Genomic DNA, 23,180 nt, shown 5'->3' with positions numbered 1-23,180 from the left:
GGAAGGTTTCCAGATATCATTCATCTTTTCTTGCAACTAAAAATGCGTTTGATTCAGAGATTACGTAACACACGCTAGAAAAATAATCCTTAATGATAGGGTCAAGGATGATTTAGGAAACATTACTGGAATCCCAGAGTAGTCAGAAAAGATAAAACCCTGTTAAACACTCTTGTCATCTGGAAGAAGACTCTGCAAAGATAAAAGTATTCCAAAAAAGGAGAAAAATGAGTGCCATACAGTCTGCAAGTAGATACGGTACTAGAAATAAACATCCTTGGAGAAGAAGATATTCTCAAGTGAAATGCAGAAAACTGACTGTGTGACCATGAGACAATAAAATCTGAAACATTCCTAAAGGCTTCTGCTGTGAAAATGTAAAGCAATGTATCATTAACATCCAATGTTACCACAATATTTTCTAGGGGACTAAAAGGTAACAAACTCTGAAGGATCCACATCTACAAAATAAGAACCTCCATAAACCAATTTAGGAAGGAAAGCTCTAGAAATGGTCTCCAAAAAGGCTCTTTCTTTGATACCAGAAATACTTTGTAGTAGAAGTTGTTGCTCCTTTAGATTAAAGACATTGGTTATATATCTCCTAGGATGTGCAAGTGCTGACGAACCTGAGGAAAGTATTCTATTTGATATGTTGTGGGGGGGGGGGGGTTTCCCCAAAAAGGAGGTTTTTGTATGCAGTGCCAATGGTATCACTCCTGAAATGTAAACACCCTTAAGAGCATCACAATCTGTTGACAAAGGGGACTGTACACAACCAGCTGTTAGGACAGATTTTGAGCAAAGAGGAAGGAGGGGAGGAGGACAGAATGCTGTTTTTGTCACTCTAGAAAAGTAATGTGTTCCCTATTAGGAAAACATTCTTATTTATTATTGACCCCTTCCTGCTATCCTTTATTGATTCCATTGAGAAGGCAGGGATTGTTTCTTCTATTTCATAGGCAAGAAATAGAATGTGTAAAACAACTTAGAAACTCCATAAATTATATTCCGACTGTCACTTGCCTGTTGGCAGGCTTGGGAAGTAGATGGGCCCCAAAAACTTCCTTATACAAAGATAAATTAGACATTTGACTTTACTTTACCAAACAAGTCTTGGTTACATATCTGGGTGGACTTTGTCTATACAGAAGCAGAAGCCAAAGTCCAAGCTACAGTATCTGCACAATAGTATACATTATTTAAAGAATGTTTTACTACTTCAGATATGTGAGGAAGGTAGCTGCTCCCTTCAGATGGAAGAGTGGTAGGTAAAGTTCTCAAACTGTGCATACAAGAAAGCAGAAACTTCTATTTAAGGGAAAGATAGCTAAGAATTCTACATGCTAAAGTGGAAGAAGAAAAAAAATTCTCTTACCAAATTCATCTAAATTTTACCTCAGAGTCTGCAGGGAAAGAGTTGAATGATCCCTAGCAGCTGTTACCTGCTGGTTCAGGTGCAGGGTCAGACCTAGGGATTGAAGAAAAAAGCTGATTAGTTTAAAAGGCATTGCACAGTCTATCTGCTTCTCTGGGAACAGAAGTGTGTGAATAAGAATAGTTACAGACAGCACTGTTCAGTTCCTCCTTGTCTGAAATTATGGGAGGAAAAAGCAAAGAATGGGGAATATCTAGTTGTAACATATCACAATATCTCCTCACGTCAGAGGGAACATCCATCTGTTCCTACAAAAATTCTTCATTCATCCTGCTAATGCACTGAGAAGAAGAAATTCTTCCAGGGAAGATTGTGAGGACCAGTTTTCCTCAACATCTTATGATTAGATTTGTGGATCAGTAGCAGAAGAAGACCTGTCCCTGTCTGTCAGTGTCATCTAGTATGTCATCCTCAGAAATATTTTGATTGACGTACATCATCGGTACTGTGTACCACACACCAGAATGTCTGTAAAACTTTTTTAGATAGTGTAAGAATATATAATATGTTCTTATTGACACCATATCATCAAATTAACAATTGTTAACCTTTTGTTTTTCCTTGCAAATATTTTTAATGACTGACCTGGAGAAGAAAAATCTGCCTCATCAAGATATTTCTTTCCCTTAGCATATATGCAGCACACCCTGAAGAATCTCTGTGCCTTTGTAAAGATGGTTCTCCTATGTATATCTCAAACACTGGAACAGCCAAAGAGAGCATGGCTGATCCCTGGCTCATGGTGGATGAGAGTACACCAAAGGAAGCTAGAGAGGTAAGTAAGTGGTCTGACTAATGACTACTGCCACAGCAAGTCACTCACTATCAGTTGAAGAGAAGACTGAGTCCATGTAATCAGCAAAGGCTGTCTGATAAGCTGTTATTTTTTCTTTCTATGAACTACAGAAGTCAAACCAGCAGGAGCAGGGTAACTATCCATACTGTGACCAAGGAGGATGGCTCAGTTGTAGGTAAGATCACTAGAACAAACAGTACACTTACACTTACATACACAATAAATGTATTCAAAACACCATAATAAATAAGCAGCATGTGAAATGCCTGTCAGAAACCCTTTCAGAATAAAATAAGTATGACAGCATATAATGGCAGGTAAGTTGTCACAACATGAACACATGCACTACTTCACACGACAGCTTCCTTGTCCCAAGTAAAACGCGTCCCCTTATAATGCTATAGGTTTAAACACTGTAGAAAACAGATCTATAACTACCTGTAACATGCAAGAAGCCCAGAATTTCTAGACAGAAGATATACAAAAAGATTGAGAGAAATTAGAACAAAGAAAAATACTTGCACAAGAAAAACTGTCAGAAGCTTCAAATAAAAAATGTGTTCATTAATACAACAGAGTTATGAAAAACATTATATAAACCAAAAAACCTTGGACCATTTGGGAAAAGAAGTGACTAAGTGCGAAAGAACAAAATCTATATAATTTTGAAAGGTATAAAAAATAAATATGGACATGAGAAAAGAAACATAGATCTGATATGGTGCAATATTTATGTAAAGAAGAGAGCAAAACTAATCAATACAAAAAGAGCAGCACCAAAGATATTTTAGGAGAAATATAGGCAAAGGCATCCTGATATGAAAAATTTACAATACAAAAAATAAAAAAACAAATTGGAAAGTAGAAAAGAGGATTAGTAGTGGAGAGGTTACAGAAAAAGAAACTGAGGTTAAGGATTACCTGTGAAGTGAAGGATTTCGTGTAGAAAATCTAACTCTGATAACATCACAGGAGGATAGAGCAATGGATCCCGAAATTAAGGAGAAACCAGTGGAGCAGGAAACATCTGATCAGTTGCCATATGAAGACACCTTGGAGCCTTCCATATGAAACCAGTATAAAAGTTCCGTTGGAGATGCACAGCAAGGGAAGGAACAGGAAACTGTGGCAACTCTGACGCATTCAATGTTGTAGAGTGATAGGCCAGTGAGTACCCATATGAAAGAACAATGGATGACACGGGATGAAATTGAAGAGAATGTGGCACAGGAAGATGCTCTGAAACTTTCTGTAGAATGCCCACAGGAAATGGAGAGCAACGAATGTGCCCTCAGTTTAGAAGAAAATGATCTAAGAGAAGAGTTGCTTGATTTGATAAAGATGAACAGACATATTAAGATCAATCTTAGAAATAGACAACAGAAAGTTAATAAAACCCAAAAAGTTAAAAATTTGATAAAACAAATGAACAGAGTAATTAGGACTGTTCATAGAGATTCATGCTATATAACAGAAGTAAATAGGATATATTAATGTGCAGCTAAATTAATAACCGATAAAGCCTTACCACAAAAACACTGGGCAGTAAGGGAAACGAAGAAGTGATATCAAATGCCATCATGGAAGTATCAAAAAGAGAAAACTATAAAGCAATTAAGAATGATGTGTCACTGTTACAAGATCAATAAAATATTTAGAAAGATAGATGTGATAAAAGCAATGCACAGTGTCAAAACAGATCAGGATCTATTGTGCGCTATCGCAAATAATAAACTAAAAATATCAGCAGAGGCAGAAAAAAACCTTAGAAGATATGCAGATAAAGGAAAAGTACAAAACAAGCAATTTACTGATGATCCCAAAAAGTTTTGTAGAGAAGTGGGAAACAAGGCAAATGGAATTGAAACATCACCAATAAAAGGAAGAAATAGATACATTTTGGAAAACTATCTATGAAGATCCTGTGGAACATAACAAAGATACTGAATGGATAGAAGCAAAGGAAAAAAATAAGAAGTTTAAATGTACAGGATATGGAATGGGATGAAGTAACAGCCAGAAAGATTGAAACAAAGTTAAGAAAAGCTCATACTTGGAAAAGCCCAGGCACAACTGCAGTACCTAACCTCTGGCTAAAGGTATTAACATATTTACATTAAGATTTAGCCAAGACTAAGAACAATTTATATTTGCACCTTGAACCTGGTTAACAACAGGCAAAACAATACTCCTACTTAAGAGTGAACCTGCAAGAAATCCTAAAAACTATAGACCAATAACTTGCCTTCTAATGACTTATAAACTATACACTGAAACTGATGCCAACAGAGTTTACAGTCATTTAAAAAACTCAATTATGGCAATAGAACAAAAGGGTAACAAAAAAAGTCATATGGAACAAAGGATAAATCGTTGCTAAATAAAGTCATAATAGAGAACTGTAAAAAGGGGACGAATCTAAGTATGTCATGGATAGACTACAAAAAAGCATTTGATAGCATCACTCATTCATGGATAAAACAGTGCTTAAAATGAATAAAATTCACCCTACACTGATCAATTACATTACAGCAACTATGAAGCAGTGGCAAATCACTTTGCAGTTAAGCCATAATAAAGAAAAAATGTCTGTAATACTGGTGGGAGGTTGGCATAATGGTTAAGGTGTTTACCTTACAGACACAACATGCAGGGTTTGGTTCTCACATGGGGTAGTTGGCTAAGCTTAAAATGGTCTATACAGGCAGTTAGCCTAGTACTAATCTATGAATCTATGAATTTATGTAAAAATTCAGTGGGGGTATTCCAGGATGACTCTGTCACTGCTGCTCTTTTATCTTTCCCTTAATTCATTAAGCAGTCTACTTAACAGATTAGGCCACGGCTACAATTTGTCTTCCAGAAAAGCATAAACTGCAAAGATTTCTCATTTTTTGAGGATGACTTAAAACTATATACTTCATCAGATGAGAAACAGAAAGCACTACTGCAAGCAGTCAAAACGTTTTCAGGTGATATAAGAATGTCATTTGGTCTTGATAAATGTGCTAAAGCAACTTTTAAAGCAGGAAAGCTGCAGCACCAAGAAAACATCAGCCTGGGAAAGGAATTTGATATAAAAGAACTTCAGCAAGAGAGAGTGTATAAATATCTGGGAACTGATGGAGGATCAACAATAAAACATGAACAAATGTGAACTTAGTAAGGAATATTTTAGAAGACTAAAATTAATACTAAAAACAGCATTGGAGTCTAGGAACAAAGTCCAGGCTATAAACCAATTTACTCTTACTGTCCTAACTTATACTTTTGGAGTGATTGCCTGCCCCAAAAGGTGTTTGAATGGCTGGACAGGAAAACAAGAAGGATGATTCATGCTTATCAAATGATTTATAAAAATCACTGTATACCAAGGCTATATATTTGCTGTTTTGAAGGCGGTGTGGGCCTCTTTGAAATTGATTACATGTACAGATCTGCAATCATAGGACTGCATAGATATTGCTGACCTCACAAGAGCCAAATGTAGTAAAAGTTTAAAACATGAGGAGAATAAGTCTAAGATCACTTCCCTGCTTAGTTTAACAGAAGCATATTGGTGTCAAGCAGGAATGGAAATCAAGCCAGAAATAGACAAAAATCAGGCAGCAACTGAAGGTGTCAAGAAACAAAAGAAAGAATATAACGTGAAGGATCAAATGAGAAGGCAAGAAATGTGGAAAATGCATAAATATAGTTGCAAGTACAGAAAACTCATGGAACAACCACATGTTGATCAGGATCAAACACAGGAATGGTTAAGGAGAGGTGAATTTAAACCAAAAAATGAAAGGTTAATATCAGCGGCTCAAGATAGTGGACTACGTACAAAGTCCATTGAACATATGGGAGATACAAATAAATGTAGGTTTTGTAAAACAGAGCTGGAAACAGTCACACATATTATTGCTGGTTGTGATATACTAATGGCAGAAGGACTGTATAACAAAAGGCATAAAAATGTGGCAAGACTGTTGCATTGGGGATTGTGTAAACATTACATTGTTGAGGTAGCTGAAAAACATTGGAAACATGAGCCACAAAGCATTACAGAAAATTATTAAGTTTATATCACGAGGGTTCATCCATTACCAACAGTTCAAAAAAACAGAAGCGAGAAAACCAGATATAGTAGACCATGAAAAGAAGACAAAAGTAGCATTGATCATTGAAATTGCTACACCCAGTGACTACAGTGTTTTACGTACAGAGAGAAGCAAAGTCATAAAATACCAGAATTTGCAGGCAGAAATGAGGGAAATGTGGAAGAAGGATACCCAGACAGTTCCAATAGTAGTACGGGCAACCGGTCTTATAAAAAATAATTTACAGTCGTACTTAGATATGTTACCAATACATGTAACTAAATATGAATTGCAGAAGGAGTCATTATTGGGCATACTGAGACTGATGCAAAGTGCACTTCTGGCTAACATCAAAGACTGAAACATTAGTAATGTTATGAACTTTAATCATACTTTGACTTAGGAATGTGGTCCATTCCCATCATGGTATTAGAGACCCAAAAGAATTGGAGAAATTAAAAGGAATTATATACGACTGAGAGATTTACTAATTGGCTCTCTGAGACAGTAGCTTATGCATGGAATAGACTATGAAATTATATTAAAGCAAGTACTAGGGTTGATATTTTCAGAACAACTTGGACAGTTTTTTTTTATCCGAATGACTATTTTGGTATATTAGCAGGCTAGAATTGTCCATGCCTGAAATATTTGTAAGTATTAAATCATTTGTATGTAAAGATGGCACAATCCTTCTCTACCTACAGCTGCTGCATGAAACATTTAACACTGTGGGCCACATTCAATAAAGAATACATTATGTGTACACTGACTGTACACTTTTATGAGTGAACAGACAACACAGACATAACACACACCTTCTTCCTCCTAATTTCAGTTTTCCTAGTGATATTCTTGCAACTTTAAATATTAACAGGGATTCAAAAATATTACCATAAAGTGTACACTACATGTACACTTAATGCAATTTCTGAGTGACTAGATAGCACAAAATGTGATAAGAATTTTACTGAATACATATCATGTACACTTAGTGTAGGCTTTATTGAGTCCGGCCATGGTTATTTTTTTTTTTTATCTTTTGTTGCATAGATTTACTTTTCATGACAGGATACTCTTGATATTGTTTTATATGAAACATTACTCAACTTTTAATTATCTTGCATTTAGCAAAATAAAGTATTTTTTGTAAAGCTGCTAAGATATAACATTCACAGATATGACTAGTGAACAGTCAGTGTAGATGTTTGTTTTATTTATAATGTTGGTCGCTTACCTCTTGCAAAGTGCTTTGTTCCTTACTGTTTGCATGACAAAGGCAGGTGGCAAGATTTTAGATGCACTGTGGATCTAATGAACACTATCATTGCCTGGTTGTTGCACTGCAGAAATAATGAGATGGAAAGTACTGTACACAAGAGAAAATGACTGTTTACGGCAGTACATAATTACCTCACGTGTCTCTGCTCCATTCAGTCCAATTACAGATACAAGGTAATGTGCTGCTCTGCTGTTTCGTGAAGTAATATCAACAGAAGAAAGTTCCTCAAAGCCCAGAAATATGGTTTTATATTACAAAGCCAATATCTAAAATAAAAAGAGTGGATGGAGGGAAGTATCCCCAGCTCCATTCTGTTTTAAAATATAGTGACTAAAATAAACATTTTACCTGCAGTGCCAACAGACTATAACAGCTTTATTCAGCAAAGGTGCAACTACAGTTGAGTGTTAAGTGCATTCATGCTAGATGCAAGGAGTGAGAGGTCCCAATGGGCAGTTGCCGATAGTGTTGTAGTACACTATCCACATTCATTTTAAATGCCAATACTGCATCTTGGTTAGTGCCGAAGTGCTTCAGTGCTTCATGTGTGGTATTTAACCATACCATATGTTTTGCTACAGTTTTCATTTTTTTAGTCATCAACCTGGAGTTGAGTGGGTGCAATATTGGGGAACTGCATGTAAAGGCAACAGAATACATAGGTATGGTTCAGACATGTTTATGGTAACTTAGCATTGCTGCTGAACAGCTATTGATTATCCATTTCAATTTGTCAGGGAGCCTTTTATACAGTCTGCATGCCTTCCTGGTGTCTGGACAAGTTTTCATTAGATGCTTAGTTTCCATTCCTTCTTTGTGTCTGGATGAGTTATCATTAGAAGTTTGGTTTCCAAGCCCTCTTTGTGTCTGGATGATTTTTCATTAGATGTTTGGTTTCCATGCCCCCCTTATGTCTGGATGAGTTTTCATGCCTTCCTTGTCACTGGGTCAGGTTTCATTAGCTTCTCACAAACAAACCCAAACAGATGCTTAACAATTGTAGAAAATTTCTAGTTAATACCTCATACACAGTGAAACTAGCTAGAAAAGTATGCAGCAGATAATAAAAGTGCTATAAATAACTGGTAAAAATAAGCAAAAATCAGGATACTTAATGTTATATATCACAGATCAGTTTGCTCAGTGCCCTTCCTCCGATTAGCTCAGTGTGAAATGACAGAAACACTCACAAGTTAACTTCTTAAGTAACAAAGTTGAAACCAGAAAAAAAAATGTAAAAAAAAAGCTCAAAAGAACCAATGCGCTGCTTACTCCAAGCCATAGTCCAGGTAACCCCAATCAGCCAAATAACCATAAACACTTCACTCTCACTGAAATGCTTTACTGGCTTTGGCTAAACTAAGATGGCCTGGAACATGTACTCAGACACACACAGCCTCTACCAATAAACAACTAGACCCAAAACACAAGCCTGAATATGGACAATTTAGGTAGAATAAATGTTTAAACAGATAAAGGATCAAGGAGACTCTAGAGAATGCTTTTAACTGCAAACAATTAAGTTATATAATACACTCCATGGCAGGAAATCAGAACAAACAAACCTCCTTATGTCTGGATCAGTTTTTATTACATGTTCAGTTTCCATGCCTTACTTGTCTCTGGATCAATTTTCACTAGGTGCTCAGTTTCCATAGCTTTTTTGTGTCTGGATTAGTTTTCATTAGCTGTTCAGTTTCCATGCCCTCCTTGTCTCTAGATGAGTTTTCATTAGTTGGTTAGTTTCCGTGCCCTCCTTGTGTTGTCTGGATCAGTCGCCATTAGCTACTCAGTTTCCATGCCCAGCTTGTGTCTGCATAAGTTTTCATTAGCTGCTCAGTTTCCATGCCCTTCTTGTGCCAGGATCAGTTTTCATTAGCTTCTCAGTTTCCATGTTCTCCTTGTGTCTGGATCAGCTTTCATTGGCTGTTGAGTTTCCATACCTTCCTTGTTTCTGGATCAATTTTCAGTAGCTGCTCAGTTTCCATACCATCCTTGTCTCTAGATTAGTTTTCATTAGGTGCTCAGTTTCCATGCCCTCCTTATGTCTGGATCAGTTTTTATTACATACTCAGTTTCCATGTCCTCCTTGTCTCTGTACCAGTTTTTACTACATGCTCAGTTTACATACCCTCTTTGTGTTTGGTTGTGTTTGTATTACACACTCAGTTTCCATGCCGTCCTTGTGTCTGGATGAGTTTTCATTACATGCTCAGTTTCCCAACCTCCTTGTGTCTGAATTAGTCTTCATTAGCTGCTCAGTTTCCATGCCCTCCTTATGTCTGGATCCATTTTTATTAGCTGCTCAGTTTCCATGTCCTCCTTGTGTCTGTACCAGTTTTTATTACATGCTCAGTTTCCATCCCCTCTTTGTATCTAGTTGCTTTTGCATTACACGCTCAGTTTCCATGCCCTGCTTGTGTCTGGATTAGTTTTCAATGGCTGTTCAGTTTCCATACCCTCCTTGTGTCTGGATCAAGTTGCATTAGCTCCTCAGTTTCCCACTCTCCTTGTGTCCAGATTAGTTTTCATTAGCTGCTCAGTTTCCATGCCCTTCTTGTGTCTGTACCAGTTTTTATTACATGCTCAGTTTCCATGCCCTGTTTGTCTCTAGATGAGTTTTCATTACCTGCTCAGGTTCCATGCCCTCCTTGTGTCAGGATGAGTTTTCATTAGCTGCAGGTTCCATGTCCTTCTTGTGTCTGGAATACTTTTCATTAGCTTCTTAGTTTCCATGTTCTCCTTGTGTCTGGATCAGCTTTCATTGGCTGTTCAATTTCCATACCCTCCTTGTCTCTGGATTAATTTCATTAGCTGCACAGTTTCCATGCCCTCCTTGTCTCTGTACCAGTTTTTATTACACGCTCAGTTTCCATGCCTTCCTTGTGTCTGGATGAGTTTTAATTACATGCTCATTTTCCATACCCACCTTGTGTCTGGATCAATTTGCATTAGCTGCTCAGTTTTCTACCCTCCTTGTGCCCAGAATAGTTTTCATTAGCTGCTCAGTTTCCATGCCCTCCTTGTGTCTGGATCAGTTTTTATTACATGATCAGTTTCCATGTCCTCTTTGTCTCTGTACCAGTTTTTATTACATGATCAGTTTCCATGCCCTCTTTGTGTCTGGTTGCATTTGCATTACACGCTCAGTTTCCATGCCTTCCTTGTATCTGGATTAGTTTTCATTGGCTGCTCAGTTTCCCAACCTCCTTGTGTCTGGATCAGCTTTCATTGGCTGCTCAGTTTCCATGCTCTCCTTGTGTATGGATCAATTTGCATTAGCTACTCAGTTTCCCAAACTCCTTGTGTCTGGATTAGTTTCCATGCCTTCCTTGTGTCTGGATCAGTTTTCATTAGATGCTCAACTTCTTCCTATCCTGGGAAGACATGTTTGCCTACATAGAGACTACTCACAGACAACCCACAGTTTAACAAAAACTGACATGTAGTGTTTCTGCTTAGTAGCCACAGCTTTGACTGCGCTATCTTAGCAGCTGTGAAGAAGTTTTGTATTCATATGAATTTAGAGTTACAAATGTGTAATACTCCTTAAAATTATGGTGTCTTAGTGCTATTTCAGAACACTGTGGCAGGTGTTTGAGTACAACCCAGACATCCAAGGGATGACTAATGGACCTGGCAGGGGAAAGGACTGTTAGAGGAAACTTATGCCTAGAGTTATACCTCTCAACTTCTAACAGTGTCTTGCATGAGCTCCAGAATGAACTAACCCCTCACCTAAACACACTGTTCAAACTCAGCCTTTCTACAGGCTACGTACTCATACAGTGGCACACAGCAACAGTTATCCTGCTCCACAAAGGTGGAGCCACAGTGGACCCCGGGAACTATCGCCCTATAAGCCTGACTAGCCTGGTCTGCAAGGCTATGGAGCACATCATCATGGAACTCATTAACAGAGACATTGGGAAACTCCAAACATTGGACCCTATCCAGTTTGGCTTTGTTAAGGGCAGATTATGACTCCTAGACCTGGTGGACTTCTTTCAGACAGTTACCAAGGCTTTAGATGAGGGAAAGGAGGTCCACACAGCCTACCTAGACCTCACAAAGGCTTTCGACACCATTCCCTATTCTGGTATTATAGACAAGCTCACCAGCCTGAACATAAACCCCTATGTCACGACATGGGTTGCCAATTGGCTCACAGATAGAACTCACACGGTGAACACGGTGAGAGTTGCAGGCTCTAGGTCCGACTTACAAAAGTGAGGGGGACCATCTGCCTAAGAAGGATGTTACACCAAATCATAGAGTCAGTCATAATGGAACTCATGTAATTGATATAGGACTTATGGAACAGTAGGAGATCTTACCTTTTCAGTCTTTTGGAATTCTTTGACAAGGTTATAGCACTACCTGATGAAGAACTTTATCTTGACACTGTTCAGGATTTTGGCAGTATTACATATAAGGGGATCAACGACAAATTAAAAGCATTAAATATCATTCCATGTGTAATGTTAAAACACTGGTTAAGAACAAGGATACAGCAAGTTGGGGTAAGGGTTGCCTGTCTATCCCAATAGGGATTACCCACAGGGCTCTGACTGTACTGAGACATCTCTTTTTGGACTACTCTGCTCATACAAAGAAATGAGAAATGTATTATGAATAACAAAATATGCTAACAATGTGCTCTTCAGAGAGTGAACACCAGGGTGGGGAATGTAATGTGAAACAAACATCAATATCACAAAAAAATTACTTTCAAGAGGAACAAGCCTCTCTTACAATCAGAAGCCATTTGGCATTGACCTTATTCAACATAATCTTTATTTTGTCTGTGTGTATATTTGTTATATATCATACATTTTATATATACACACACACACATATATATATATATATATATATATACACACACATATACATACACACACAGACACACAAGTGTGTATCTGAGGGATAATGTACCCTTTCTTGGTAAGCTTTTCACGGCAGGCAAATCAAATAATGTGCATTTCCACTATTACAACAATTTATTATATTCGGTATGCATCTCCATCATTGCTACATTTCATTTCATTTTTACAGCAATGAGCACACCAGCATTTTCCTTGTTGAAATTAGCATTTGGTTTACTAAACAAAAACTTGCATTAAACACAAACTGTTTGAGGCAGAAACTATTAAAAATATAGCTGGCATCAACCTGGGTCGCTTTGACCCCCACACCCCCTTACTTTTATACACTAACTCTATGGGTGCACAAATACAATTAAAGGGCAATCAGCCAAAGTACGCAAGACCTTTTCTTATACTGAAGTCAATCAACCAAGTGTACAACTTTACTTCATCAGTCGACTAATTAAATGTTTGATTAAATGCACTGTAAACATATATCTATAAAGTAGAACATATTAATATAGGGTTAAACTAATTAAGCTTCCTGAGGATCAGTGGGTTATAATCCCGAAGATATGAATTTTCTATGAACATACTCAGAAGGACTACTATGGAAATCAAGGCCGAAAATGTTAAACTAAACCAGTAAAAGGGACTCACCATAATGTATGCGACTGTGGAGCCATGACAGGCTATGAAAAGTGTTCAGAAGTGCAATGTAGTGTAGAGTTCCAGAAAACAAAAGAACAATGCTATTTCATAATTTGGTTAAAAAAATGTTGTTTTAAAGCAGACAGAGAAGGAGATACATTTTGGCATAGAATTGTGATGTACAATTGGCTTACCAGATTATCAAGCTCTGGATCGTCACTGAAGAAAGGCTTGTGCTCTTGTTCCTGCTGGTGCACAAAGTTCTCAATATCGACATCAAAACTGGCAGAAGTGATACATTCAGAGCCCTGTGTTGCTTGTTCACACTTTTCAAACAGCAAAGTCAGCAGTGGGAAGAGAGGGTGTCTAGTTAAAAAAATAAAAGGAAGTTTCTCTTGTAAAAGAACGTTCTACAGTGCCGAAGCAATGAATTCTGTTAACACCCCAGCAAAGGCAAATGCCAGAGATGTCAATGTTTAAAATTATGTCATCAGTAAACATCAGTTACACATTTATTACAATAAAAAAAAAACAAGCACTGTAAGTATTACTAAAAATGGCAGACTTAAGACAGTTCCATAGACAAGAACACACAAATATAATAGTATCACCCATACAAGGATTTAAACAGATTCTTCAGGAATCTCATGGAAGAGGCCTCAGAGTTGCATGAATTAGGGAAATCAATGGATTCTAAAGGATTAGTTCATTTCATGCAAAAGATAGAAGAACAGATGTCTCTGGGTGGACCCATGCTAGGCACTGCAGCTACATCACAGTCAGGGCTTTCAAGATAGGAGGGCATATTTCATGTATTAATCCTAAAGACACAAACATTAGCAACTTGTTGGCAGTGCATGAAAGACAGCATTATATGACAGGTCCCAAAAATGGCCATACTATCAAATTATGCACCTAATGTGGCCAAGCCAAGTGCTTATCAATACTTCTACATAGGTGGCAGTGGTTCATGCATGATGACACCAGCATACAAACTACCTTTACTAAGCCTGTTGACAGACTCATATACCTGATCAAGGCTATATTAACCAAATATCAGCAAAACTAGATCTTAATTAATTCTTATACCATTTGCTAAGAGGTGACTTACTCTTGACCAGCAAACACTTGAAAAGCCAATGTTCCATGACCATCCTTTGGAATAATGTTATCAAGTACAATATGTGAGAATTAACAATTGTTTACTTATACAAGTTGATAAAAACTACAAAAGAAAAAGAATACCTTCTTCCAAGCCAGGATTGTTAATTCATAGATAGAATACATTATAGATGTGCTCACACCTCTTACCCTCTTAGTTTTCAAAATTATAGCAGGGGACCAACAAAAATCATATCAGGGGCTCCAAAATCATAGCACTTAAAATTTGCTTACATGTAAATTCACACCTCTAGGGATGGAGACACAATACATAGATGTGCCCTCTTTGGGAGCCACAACCATTAAAATTAGGGCAATTTTACAAGCCACAACAAAAATATGCAGATATATTCTGATAAATGTGCCAACTGTTTAAATATAAACTGTTAACAGTCTCTGCATTACTTTAAACATGAAACAAAACTATATCATGAATACATATAAGTAAACTGTCTACTAAGCATTTACAGAAAGCAAATGTACAGAACATTCCTGTCATATGTAAACTGCAACAAATATATCCAGCATATTTACAGGATAAGATCTGAATTATTTGATTTACTATATTTTGATAACTTAAAAGATGTAATAAAACTTCTGTCTGTATACATCCATTTAAAAATTGTTGAATAAAGATTTGAAGAAGTCAGTTCAATCAATTTTAGTAGAACACTTTTTTAACAAATCATTTATTCTTGCCGTTTCAACAAAGTTCAAAAAATTCTCATCTAAATTATTATTACTATTAATTATAATTTTGTAAATTTTAGAAAGTCCCCTTTAAGATGTAATTTCACCTCAAATAACAAATATTAAATATTCATAAAACATTGTAATTTTATTTTTAAATTATTTAGTTTTAAATAATATAAATTACCTTTTATTTGTTCTTGTATAGAGAGAATTATTAACCTGTATGACTCATTCAGATTCTATTTTCTTAATATTTGATCAAATGACAACATTATACCTGTATCTAAGCAATCATACCACAATGCTGCATTCTTAACTTTAAGTGTGACTGTATTAAAAAAAACTTTGACTTTCTAAAAAACCCTGGTGTAAAAGCACTAAGAAGTCTTATAAATTTCCATTTTTATAAAAGGGGAACTGAAATGCGTGTCAGTCTTTCTTCAAGAGTAAAAAATCTATTTTTGTATTAAGGATATTATTTCATAAATAATTTGATTAACATCTGAATGTACTAATTATTCATAAATATTTAATTTCTTTTTTCTCCCATTCAAAGTTATATTTTATTCTTAAGAATAGGATTTACTCATTGGTTTATTACAATGATCTCAGTTTTGTTATGGTTAAATTTAATTGTGGAAGCAATCAAACTGTTTAACCTCTTGATTATGTTCATCAATTGAATCATTAATGTCTCCTAATGATAACAGAATATCATCTGCAAGCAACTGTATCATAGATCAAAATTTTATATTGTATCATAGGTTCATAGGAAGGTACTAGGCTATTGGCCCTAGGGCCTATATAAGCCTAACCAAATGGTACCCTGGCGTTTTGCCACCTAAGAAAATTATTTTCCTGTGCCCCTGTCAAGCAGAGCCACAGAAGTGATCCCCGGAGTGAATTTCCTATCTCCCATCCAATCATCAAGATTTTTCTTAAAGAGTGCTAATGAGGACCTTTGTTTGATATAGATAGGTAGTTTGTTCCAGAGTATGGGAAGTCTCTGGGACAGGAATCTATCCCTCCAGCATGTTCTGTTTATTGTGGTAACAAGGCTTAGGTCCCTAGAGCGTCTAGCTCAAAAGGATTGGGATTTCTTTAAGTGGAGCATGTCCAACAGCTTTGGGTTTGACATAGCTTTGTATGTTAGGCAGAGATCACCTCTGAGTAGGCGACATGCGACAGAGTAAGGATGGAGTTGTTTGAAAAGGTCTGCACAGGGCATCTGTTTGAGGCTGGTAATCCTCTTTGTGAGGTATTTCTGTGACCTTTCCAGCTGTTGTAGATGTCTTGTGAGGTACATACCAAAAGGAGCGTTGTACTCTATAATGGGTCTAATGAGTGATGAATAGAGGGGAGCAATGACCTCTTTTTTCCTGGATGAGAAACCTTTTGTGATGAGGTGTGAGGATTTCCTGACTACTGTGGTGATGTGATTATCAAAGGAGAGACTACTGTCCACCTGTGTCCCAAGGTCTCTTATCACACTTTCGGTTTTAAGTAGACTGTACCCATGAACTACCGCATAGGTGGTAAAGTTTTTACCAAAAGGGATGACAATACACTTTTTGACATTGAGCTTGAGGCCATGGCTTTGACACCAGGCATCTGTCTCAGTGAGGCCCTTTTGTAGGATGTCCACATCGTTAGGAGTTTTGATTATGGCTCCTAGTTTGCAATCATCTGCAAACTTTGTTAGCTAAAGACCTTCTGTGTTCGCCTGTACTTCAGAGAAGTAGATACCAAACAGGAGAGGACCTAGGACTGAACCCTGTGGTACTCCACTTATCACTGGTCTGAAGTTGGATTTAGATTTAGAGTCTTCTACTTTCACAGTGTGGGTTCTGTCAGTGAGCCAGTTGGCAACTCATCTTGTGACATAGGGATTTATACCTAGTTTAGTGAGTATATCTATAATTCCAGAGTGGGGGATGGTGTTGAAAGCCTTGGGGAGATCTAGATAGGCTGTGTGGACCACCTTACCCTCATCTATGGCTTTGGTGACCGCTTCAAAGAAGTCTATCAGGTTTAGGAGACATGATCTGCCTTTTATAAAACCAAACTGGGTAGGGTCCAGAGTTTGGAGATTACCAATGTCATTGTTTATAAGTTCCACACTGATACGTTCCATAGCTTTGCAGACCAGGCTTTTCAGGCTAATGGGGCAGTAGTTCCCGGGGTCCATGGTGGCTCCCCCTTTGTCGAGTGGGATAATTGTTGCAATGCGCCATTCAGTGGGCACAAAGCCTGAGGTGAGGCTATGACTGAACATGGCACTTAGGTGGGGTGCCAGTTCGTGCTGTAGTTCATGTAGAACGCAGCCTGGGATGTTGTCAGGTCCCATGGATGCTGTGTTCTTGGCTTTGGAGAGTGTGTTTTTAACCTGTGCAGCCATGATTACAGGAACTTTGCATTCTTCCGGTATAGAGATGGGCCCTTTAGGGGGTGAGAGAGGGGTAAACGTTATCACTGAACCTATCTGCCAGAATGCTGGCAATATCAGTTGGTTCTGTATATTTAGTGCCATTGTGCTGTAACTCAGAGCAGATCTGAGTGTTGTTATTGAGATTCTTGACATAGCTATAGAATGCTTTGTGGTTGCCTTCAGAATCAGTGGCGATTTTGTTTTCATAACTAGCTTTGGAGGATTTTATGAGGGATCTCAGCTTCTTACTGAGGCTGACCATGGAGTTCCTCCAATCATGGGATTTTAATCTTTTTTGCAACAGTTTCTTTCTTTTGTTGTAGAATTTGTTTATGGCAGGGGACCATGAGATTGGCTTCCTTTTTTTGGAGGATAGCATCTTGGTTCTGTTAGGGATTGCATGATCCATGCACTCGTGTAAGTGCTTATAAAGTGCATCTGTATAGGATTCAGCAGTCGTACCTCTATTGTCTGTCAGCATGGGTGTCGTGAAGTTTGCCACTTCTGTTTTAAGAAGCGTGAAGTTGGCTTTCGAGAACATTTTACAGTGGTTTCCCTAATGGGGGGTGGGGGCCGGATGTGGATGTCTAGGGTGATTAGCTTGTGGTCGGATCTGACCAACAAGGAAATGATCTCTGGTGTGGAACACTGGTTGCCCATGTTGGCAATGACCAGTTCTAGAATATTGCTGCCCCTGATGGGGGTGTGGATAAGTTGATTCAAGGCATTGGAATTTATGAATTCCAGAAAACATTGAGCACAAGGGTTGGTACATGAGTTGTTTTCCCAGTTAATGGTGGGGTAGTTGAAATCACCCATTATTAGGGTGTTAGGTCATACCCTAACATTTTCCAGTGTATCAAGAAATGAAGAGTGGGAATCCTGGGGCATGATGGGGGATCTGTAGCAAGCTACAATTTGGATTGCGGTCTTGCCCAGAGTTAGTTGCACTTGGATAATCTCAGATGCATTATGCTGAGCAAACTAGCCTGGAGGTGTGGATATCCTTAATGAATATGGACACGCCTCCTCCTTTAGTATTTCGGTCCAGGTTAGGTGGCCGAAAGGTGTGGTATGAATTACAGCCTGGTAATGCAGGGGTGCTCTCTGGAGCCTTGAACCAGGCCTCTGTCACTGCACAGATGTCGATGTTCTTCATTTTAAGGAGTGCCTCAAGTGAGTGCATTTTGAGGTTAAGACTTCTAGCATTAAGTAGCATTACCCTCAGATTTTGCTTGCTTGTACCTGTTACGGTGGTGAATTTGTCATTTGGACCTTGCCTAAAAAAGACACTATAGGGGTGGGAAGAACCTTAGCCAGTTATCCGGAATCCCAGGGCAGCAGGTGCAGGTCATCTCGAGCAAAGCATTGTGGTTTGTTGATCATGTCATCCCAGGCAGACAGATACTGGATCCCCTTAGAATGACACCAGAAGCTTAGTCAATTTTTGAAGTCAATCATTTTGTCCTTGTATTTATTTATTTAACATTTGTTGACTGGGAAAGTCCGACTAGGTTCCACAGAGCCTGTTTTCAGCAGAGGCCCAGGGAGAAATGCTCCAGATGCATGTCTTTGGAATGTGGGAGGAAACCGGAGTACCCAGAGGAAACCCATGCGAACACAGGGAGAACATGCAAACTCCACAGAGAAGGCACCCCAGCCGAGAATCGAACCGGAGAACCTCTTGTGGTATCATTCTGGTACTGTGGTATCAAAACCTTCTATATTTATATTTAGCCTAATTCTATCAGCAAATGGTTTTATCACTAGAGCAAAAAGCACACACAATAATGAATAACCCTATCTTGTTCATTTAATCTTGAAATTTGAGAAATAAACAAAGCGATTTTAATAAAAGCCTTTGTGATCGTCATATAAATGTCTTAGTAATTCAACAAAGTTTTCTGGAAAACCAAAAGCTTGGTTTTAAATAAAACTCTACTAAATCAAACAGTCTTTAAATGTCTAAGCTACTTAATGATATTTTTCTCTATGTTGTAACTGTTATTACTCTCCTAAACTTATTAAAAGATAATCTTTTCATAATACATCTTGTATCAATTATCTCTCTTGATCTGGTAGATAATATTGTTGTGAATAGTTTACAATCTGTATTTAACAATGAAATTGGTCTGTATGATATGACTGATTTGATTATCTTTTCCCTGTTTAATAGTAGGAGAAATTAGAGCAACATCCATGAAGGAGGGGTTAATTTAAAATTTGGGATTAATTCAAATGCTTCACCTAATAATATAATTGTTTTAGAAGGCTATATTTTATAAATGTGTACAGTTAGACTATCTAATCCTGGAGGTTTACATTATCCCCGGGATTCATGAAGCTCGGCGCAAGGCCGGCGTAAGGGCTGCGCCGGCGGTGCAGTGAATAGCCGGCGTAGTAGCGCCATATGCATATTAATGAGAGTGCGCTGCAACCACAGACACGTGCGTAGTGTACGTGAGCGAGCCCAAGTAGGATGCGTCCGGAGGCGTGTCTAAGCCGGCATGCGGTGAGCAACCTAATGTGCTGACTGCCACGGTCCGCCCATAATAGTAATGGCAGCAGCCAGGGCCCGTGCAGAATGAAATGACGAGAGTATGCAACATAGTACCCGTCCCAACTAAACGGAGAAGCAAATACAACCCACGAAGGCTTAAGTGTACCCGTCCAAGGAGCAAAGGATACGCATGAGACCACGTTTGTCCCGCAATGCACCGTCAGTGGTTATACTCAGAGAAGGTGTACCGCAGCATGTCAGCGCGCCGCACCGAGATAGGAGTGGCGACTGAGGTTACCACCTGTCCCACTTTGCGAGGGCAGTCCCTCTATGGGCAGTTGTGTCCCATTAAAAATGGCAAATGTGCTAAGATTGTAGGACATAATGATATCCCGTATTTAATGTAATGGTTGCATGAATTGGTTATGTCTGTAACTGAAATACCTAAATGTCACAAGAAACAGAATAAGCAACCAAACTGCCACAACAATAAGCTTTTATTTAGGCAAACAAGTGAAGTTCTATGCTATATAGTGACCGTGTGTATGTGTCGGCCCGTAAAATCAGATGTGAGTCCCGGAAATATCCCACCTTGGCAACTGGAAAAGGTGGCAACCCCAGTAGCGACATGGGCATGGTCACCAGGGTTACCAGCTGTCCCAATGTGCCATGGACAGTCCCTCATTGGACAGTTGTGTGCCTGCAAAAATCGAAAAATGGAAAATGACCTGAGATTCCCTGCCAAAAATATTCCCGCAATATACATGTAATAGTAGCATAAAACATATAATTTGTATATGAAACACATACATGGCATAAGAAACTGAATAAGGAACCCAAATGCTAACAGAATAAGCGTATAGTATGGCAAACAAGTGAAGTTCTGTCAACTCCACTTGCCGTGGGTATGTGTTGTCCTGCAAATTCCGAAGTTTCCACAAAACATGTCCCACTATGGGCATTGGAAAAGGTGCCAACCATAATGGTCACAAGCAGTAGTGAGAGTACATAGCCGGGTAGCTGTGTTGACATAACAACAGGAAGGAACCAAGATACCTTAAACACAGGCAAACATGTGCATAGCAACATATCCCACACCCAGCAACGTCTCTGTCGCATACACTGGATGGCGTATGTTGAAGTGTAATATCCAGAAGCAGAACCCATGCATTCAGATGTAATACACAATAGCCTCATTGTAGCATGTAAGTCCCACCCATGTACACCTGTGCACCCAAACCTGCTAGCATCCATGTGCAGCTATACACCTACACACAATGTGCATACCTGAAATGTGGTAAGATGTTTGTGTTAGGCAGTGCCACGCGGGCAAATACGTACCCCACATGTCACCAACCCACCTCAGGTACAGATATGGAAATGGCTGCATGTGAATGTGTCTGCAGAATGTGTACATCCCGCATGTGGTATGTACCCGTCCAAACCATATAGGTTTGCATACGACATGGTGCACATAACTGTACACATGTGGACAAGTCGGGTTGTTGAACCACCGCATCGATGATTAGCTATGCAGAGAAGTCGAACACATATAGCGGAACACGTGCCTACCAAACAGGACGTCCTAACAGGGTGCTACAGGCAAAGAAGGGGAAGGTGGGACATCACATGTGGAGAGTAGCGTTGCCGGACGGCCAAATACACACGGTCAAGGTAAAGGACGGAACAACATGCATATGGCCGGATGGATGTTGTTCGAAACATATATATAGAAACACATATGAAGTGCCAGTTTAGACTCGAAATACTATATAATGCATTGAATTGTACCGCATAATATGGCAGTAGAACTGATCATGCATGTAATTGGTGAAGCTAAGCTGTAGTGTGATGGAATTCTGACCCTGGCAGTAACCAGTACAGCAGGCTTATGTCTCTCAGCATTAATTATCTGCTGGGTTACAGAAAAATAAATGTATGTACATGCATAACATCACCCCTTCCCCTGAGGAGGATGGCCTTGTGAGCTCTATCGAAGATAAGAGTACAACTCCTTACCAGAGAGACAAAGCAACGTATTAAGAAATGAACTGACTACTGTATCGGAACAGTCCAGGGTCCTTGAAACAGCTACAATCACAGAAGGACACTGTAATTGACCAGGTGCCTTGCAAGGCTGTGTTATTCTCATGGGAAAATATTTTAAAAGCACGACCTCAGCACCCACGTATGTATAGACTATTGCAGACCATAGTGATGGAAATGCCCTGTGACCGACCACGTCAGTAAGGTGGGCAAAAGCTGATTGTAAACACTATATAAAGAAATTGCTTACTGTATAGAGTCAGACAAAACTCTCATACTTGGACTGTATATTATTTTGCCTGCCTGTGTACACTACTAAAACGTTGTGAACCCGAGCCTCCTGTGTTATTGACTGTCACTTAGAAAAGCCTACTGATAACTACAGTCTGGTTTTAACAACTTATTTGACATTGTGATCCTTCTTAGCCGGAATTCCCTTGGTAAGCTAGAGGTCAGAGTGCATGGGTGGTTAGACATCTGCACAGGAGAATCTGCCTAAATGGTTCTTCTTGAATGAAAAGACCTCCGACTGAATTGTGTGTAAAGAGGCTGTCTACTGTCTGATCTGTGGCTGAAAAGCGGAAAACTGGATCCCAAGAAGAAAACGTGCACTCATAAACAGGAGGCTCAGGTAAGGAGGGTTTGCCTCTTTGTGTCTATTGTAGATCAGGGACCAGACTACATTGTATTTCTGTTAACAGTTGTGATAGCAGGTCGAAGACCAATCCAAATAGTGTTAAATCTGGACATAGGTCAGGGGAACACAGAGTAGAGTAAATAGTCATTGTAGACACTACAGTGGATACAGGAAAGGAGATACCACGTGGTACGAGAGAAGGGTACGTAACAGTCATGTAGAGGATATGGGAGATTAGTGAACAAACACATCATGTGATCCACGTTTGACGGGTGACGTGAAGTATATGCAATCGCAGAGAGCACATAATGTGAGATAGTCTGCAAAATGGGGTAATAAATATGACATTGATGGTATATTAGACAAAATATAGTTACTGAAACATTGTAATCTCTGAAAATGTGATGCACATGTTCTAGGGTAACCACCTGTCCCACCCTGTGAGGGACAGTCCCTCTTGGCCAGTTGTGTCCTGCAAACAAACCGAACAAATGGCAAATGTCCTGATATCTCAGGACAAAGATTTCCCAGATATCGTTTCAAATGGCAGCATAAAACAGTAATTTTGTATCTGGAACAACAAAATATCATAATA

General features: G+C 38.8%; 1 protein-coding gene across 10 annotated transcripts in view; it reads right to left on the bottom strand.

Annotated features, from left to right (window-relative positions):
- The window catches only part of PKNOX2 (PBX/knotted 1 homeobox 2), a 3,468,198-nt gene that overhangs the window by 1,462,410 nt on the left and 1,982,608 nt on the right, over positions 1 to 23,180 (bottom strand). For all 10 annotated transcript variants that reach the window (XM_044081208.1, XM_044081207.1, XM_044081210.1 and 7 more), the window contains one exon: positions 13,315 to 13,486. In XM_044081208.1, coding sequence (XP_043937143.1) covers positions 13,315 to 13,486 — 172 coding nt within the window. The remainder of the gene's footprint in view (positions 1 to 13,314; positions 13,487 to 23,180) is intronic.

This window comes from Protopterus annectens, chromosome 8.part0 (genome assembly GCF_019279795.1).
Source record: "Protopterus annectens isolate FY-2018-M chromosome 8.part0, PAN1.0, whole genome shotgun sequence".
NCBI lineage: Eukaryota > Metazoa > Chordata > Ceratodontiformes > Protopteridae > Protopterus > Protopterus annectens.
The sequence above is the reverse complement of the archived record's forward strand: the minus strand, read 5'-3'. Positions and strand labels throughout refer to the sequence as shown.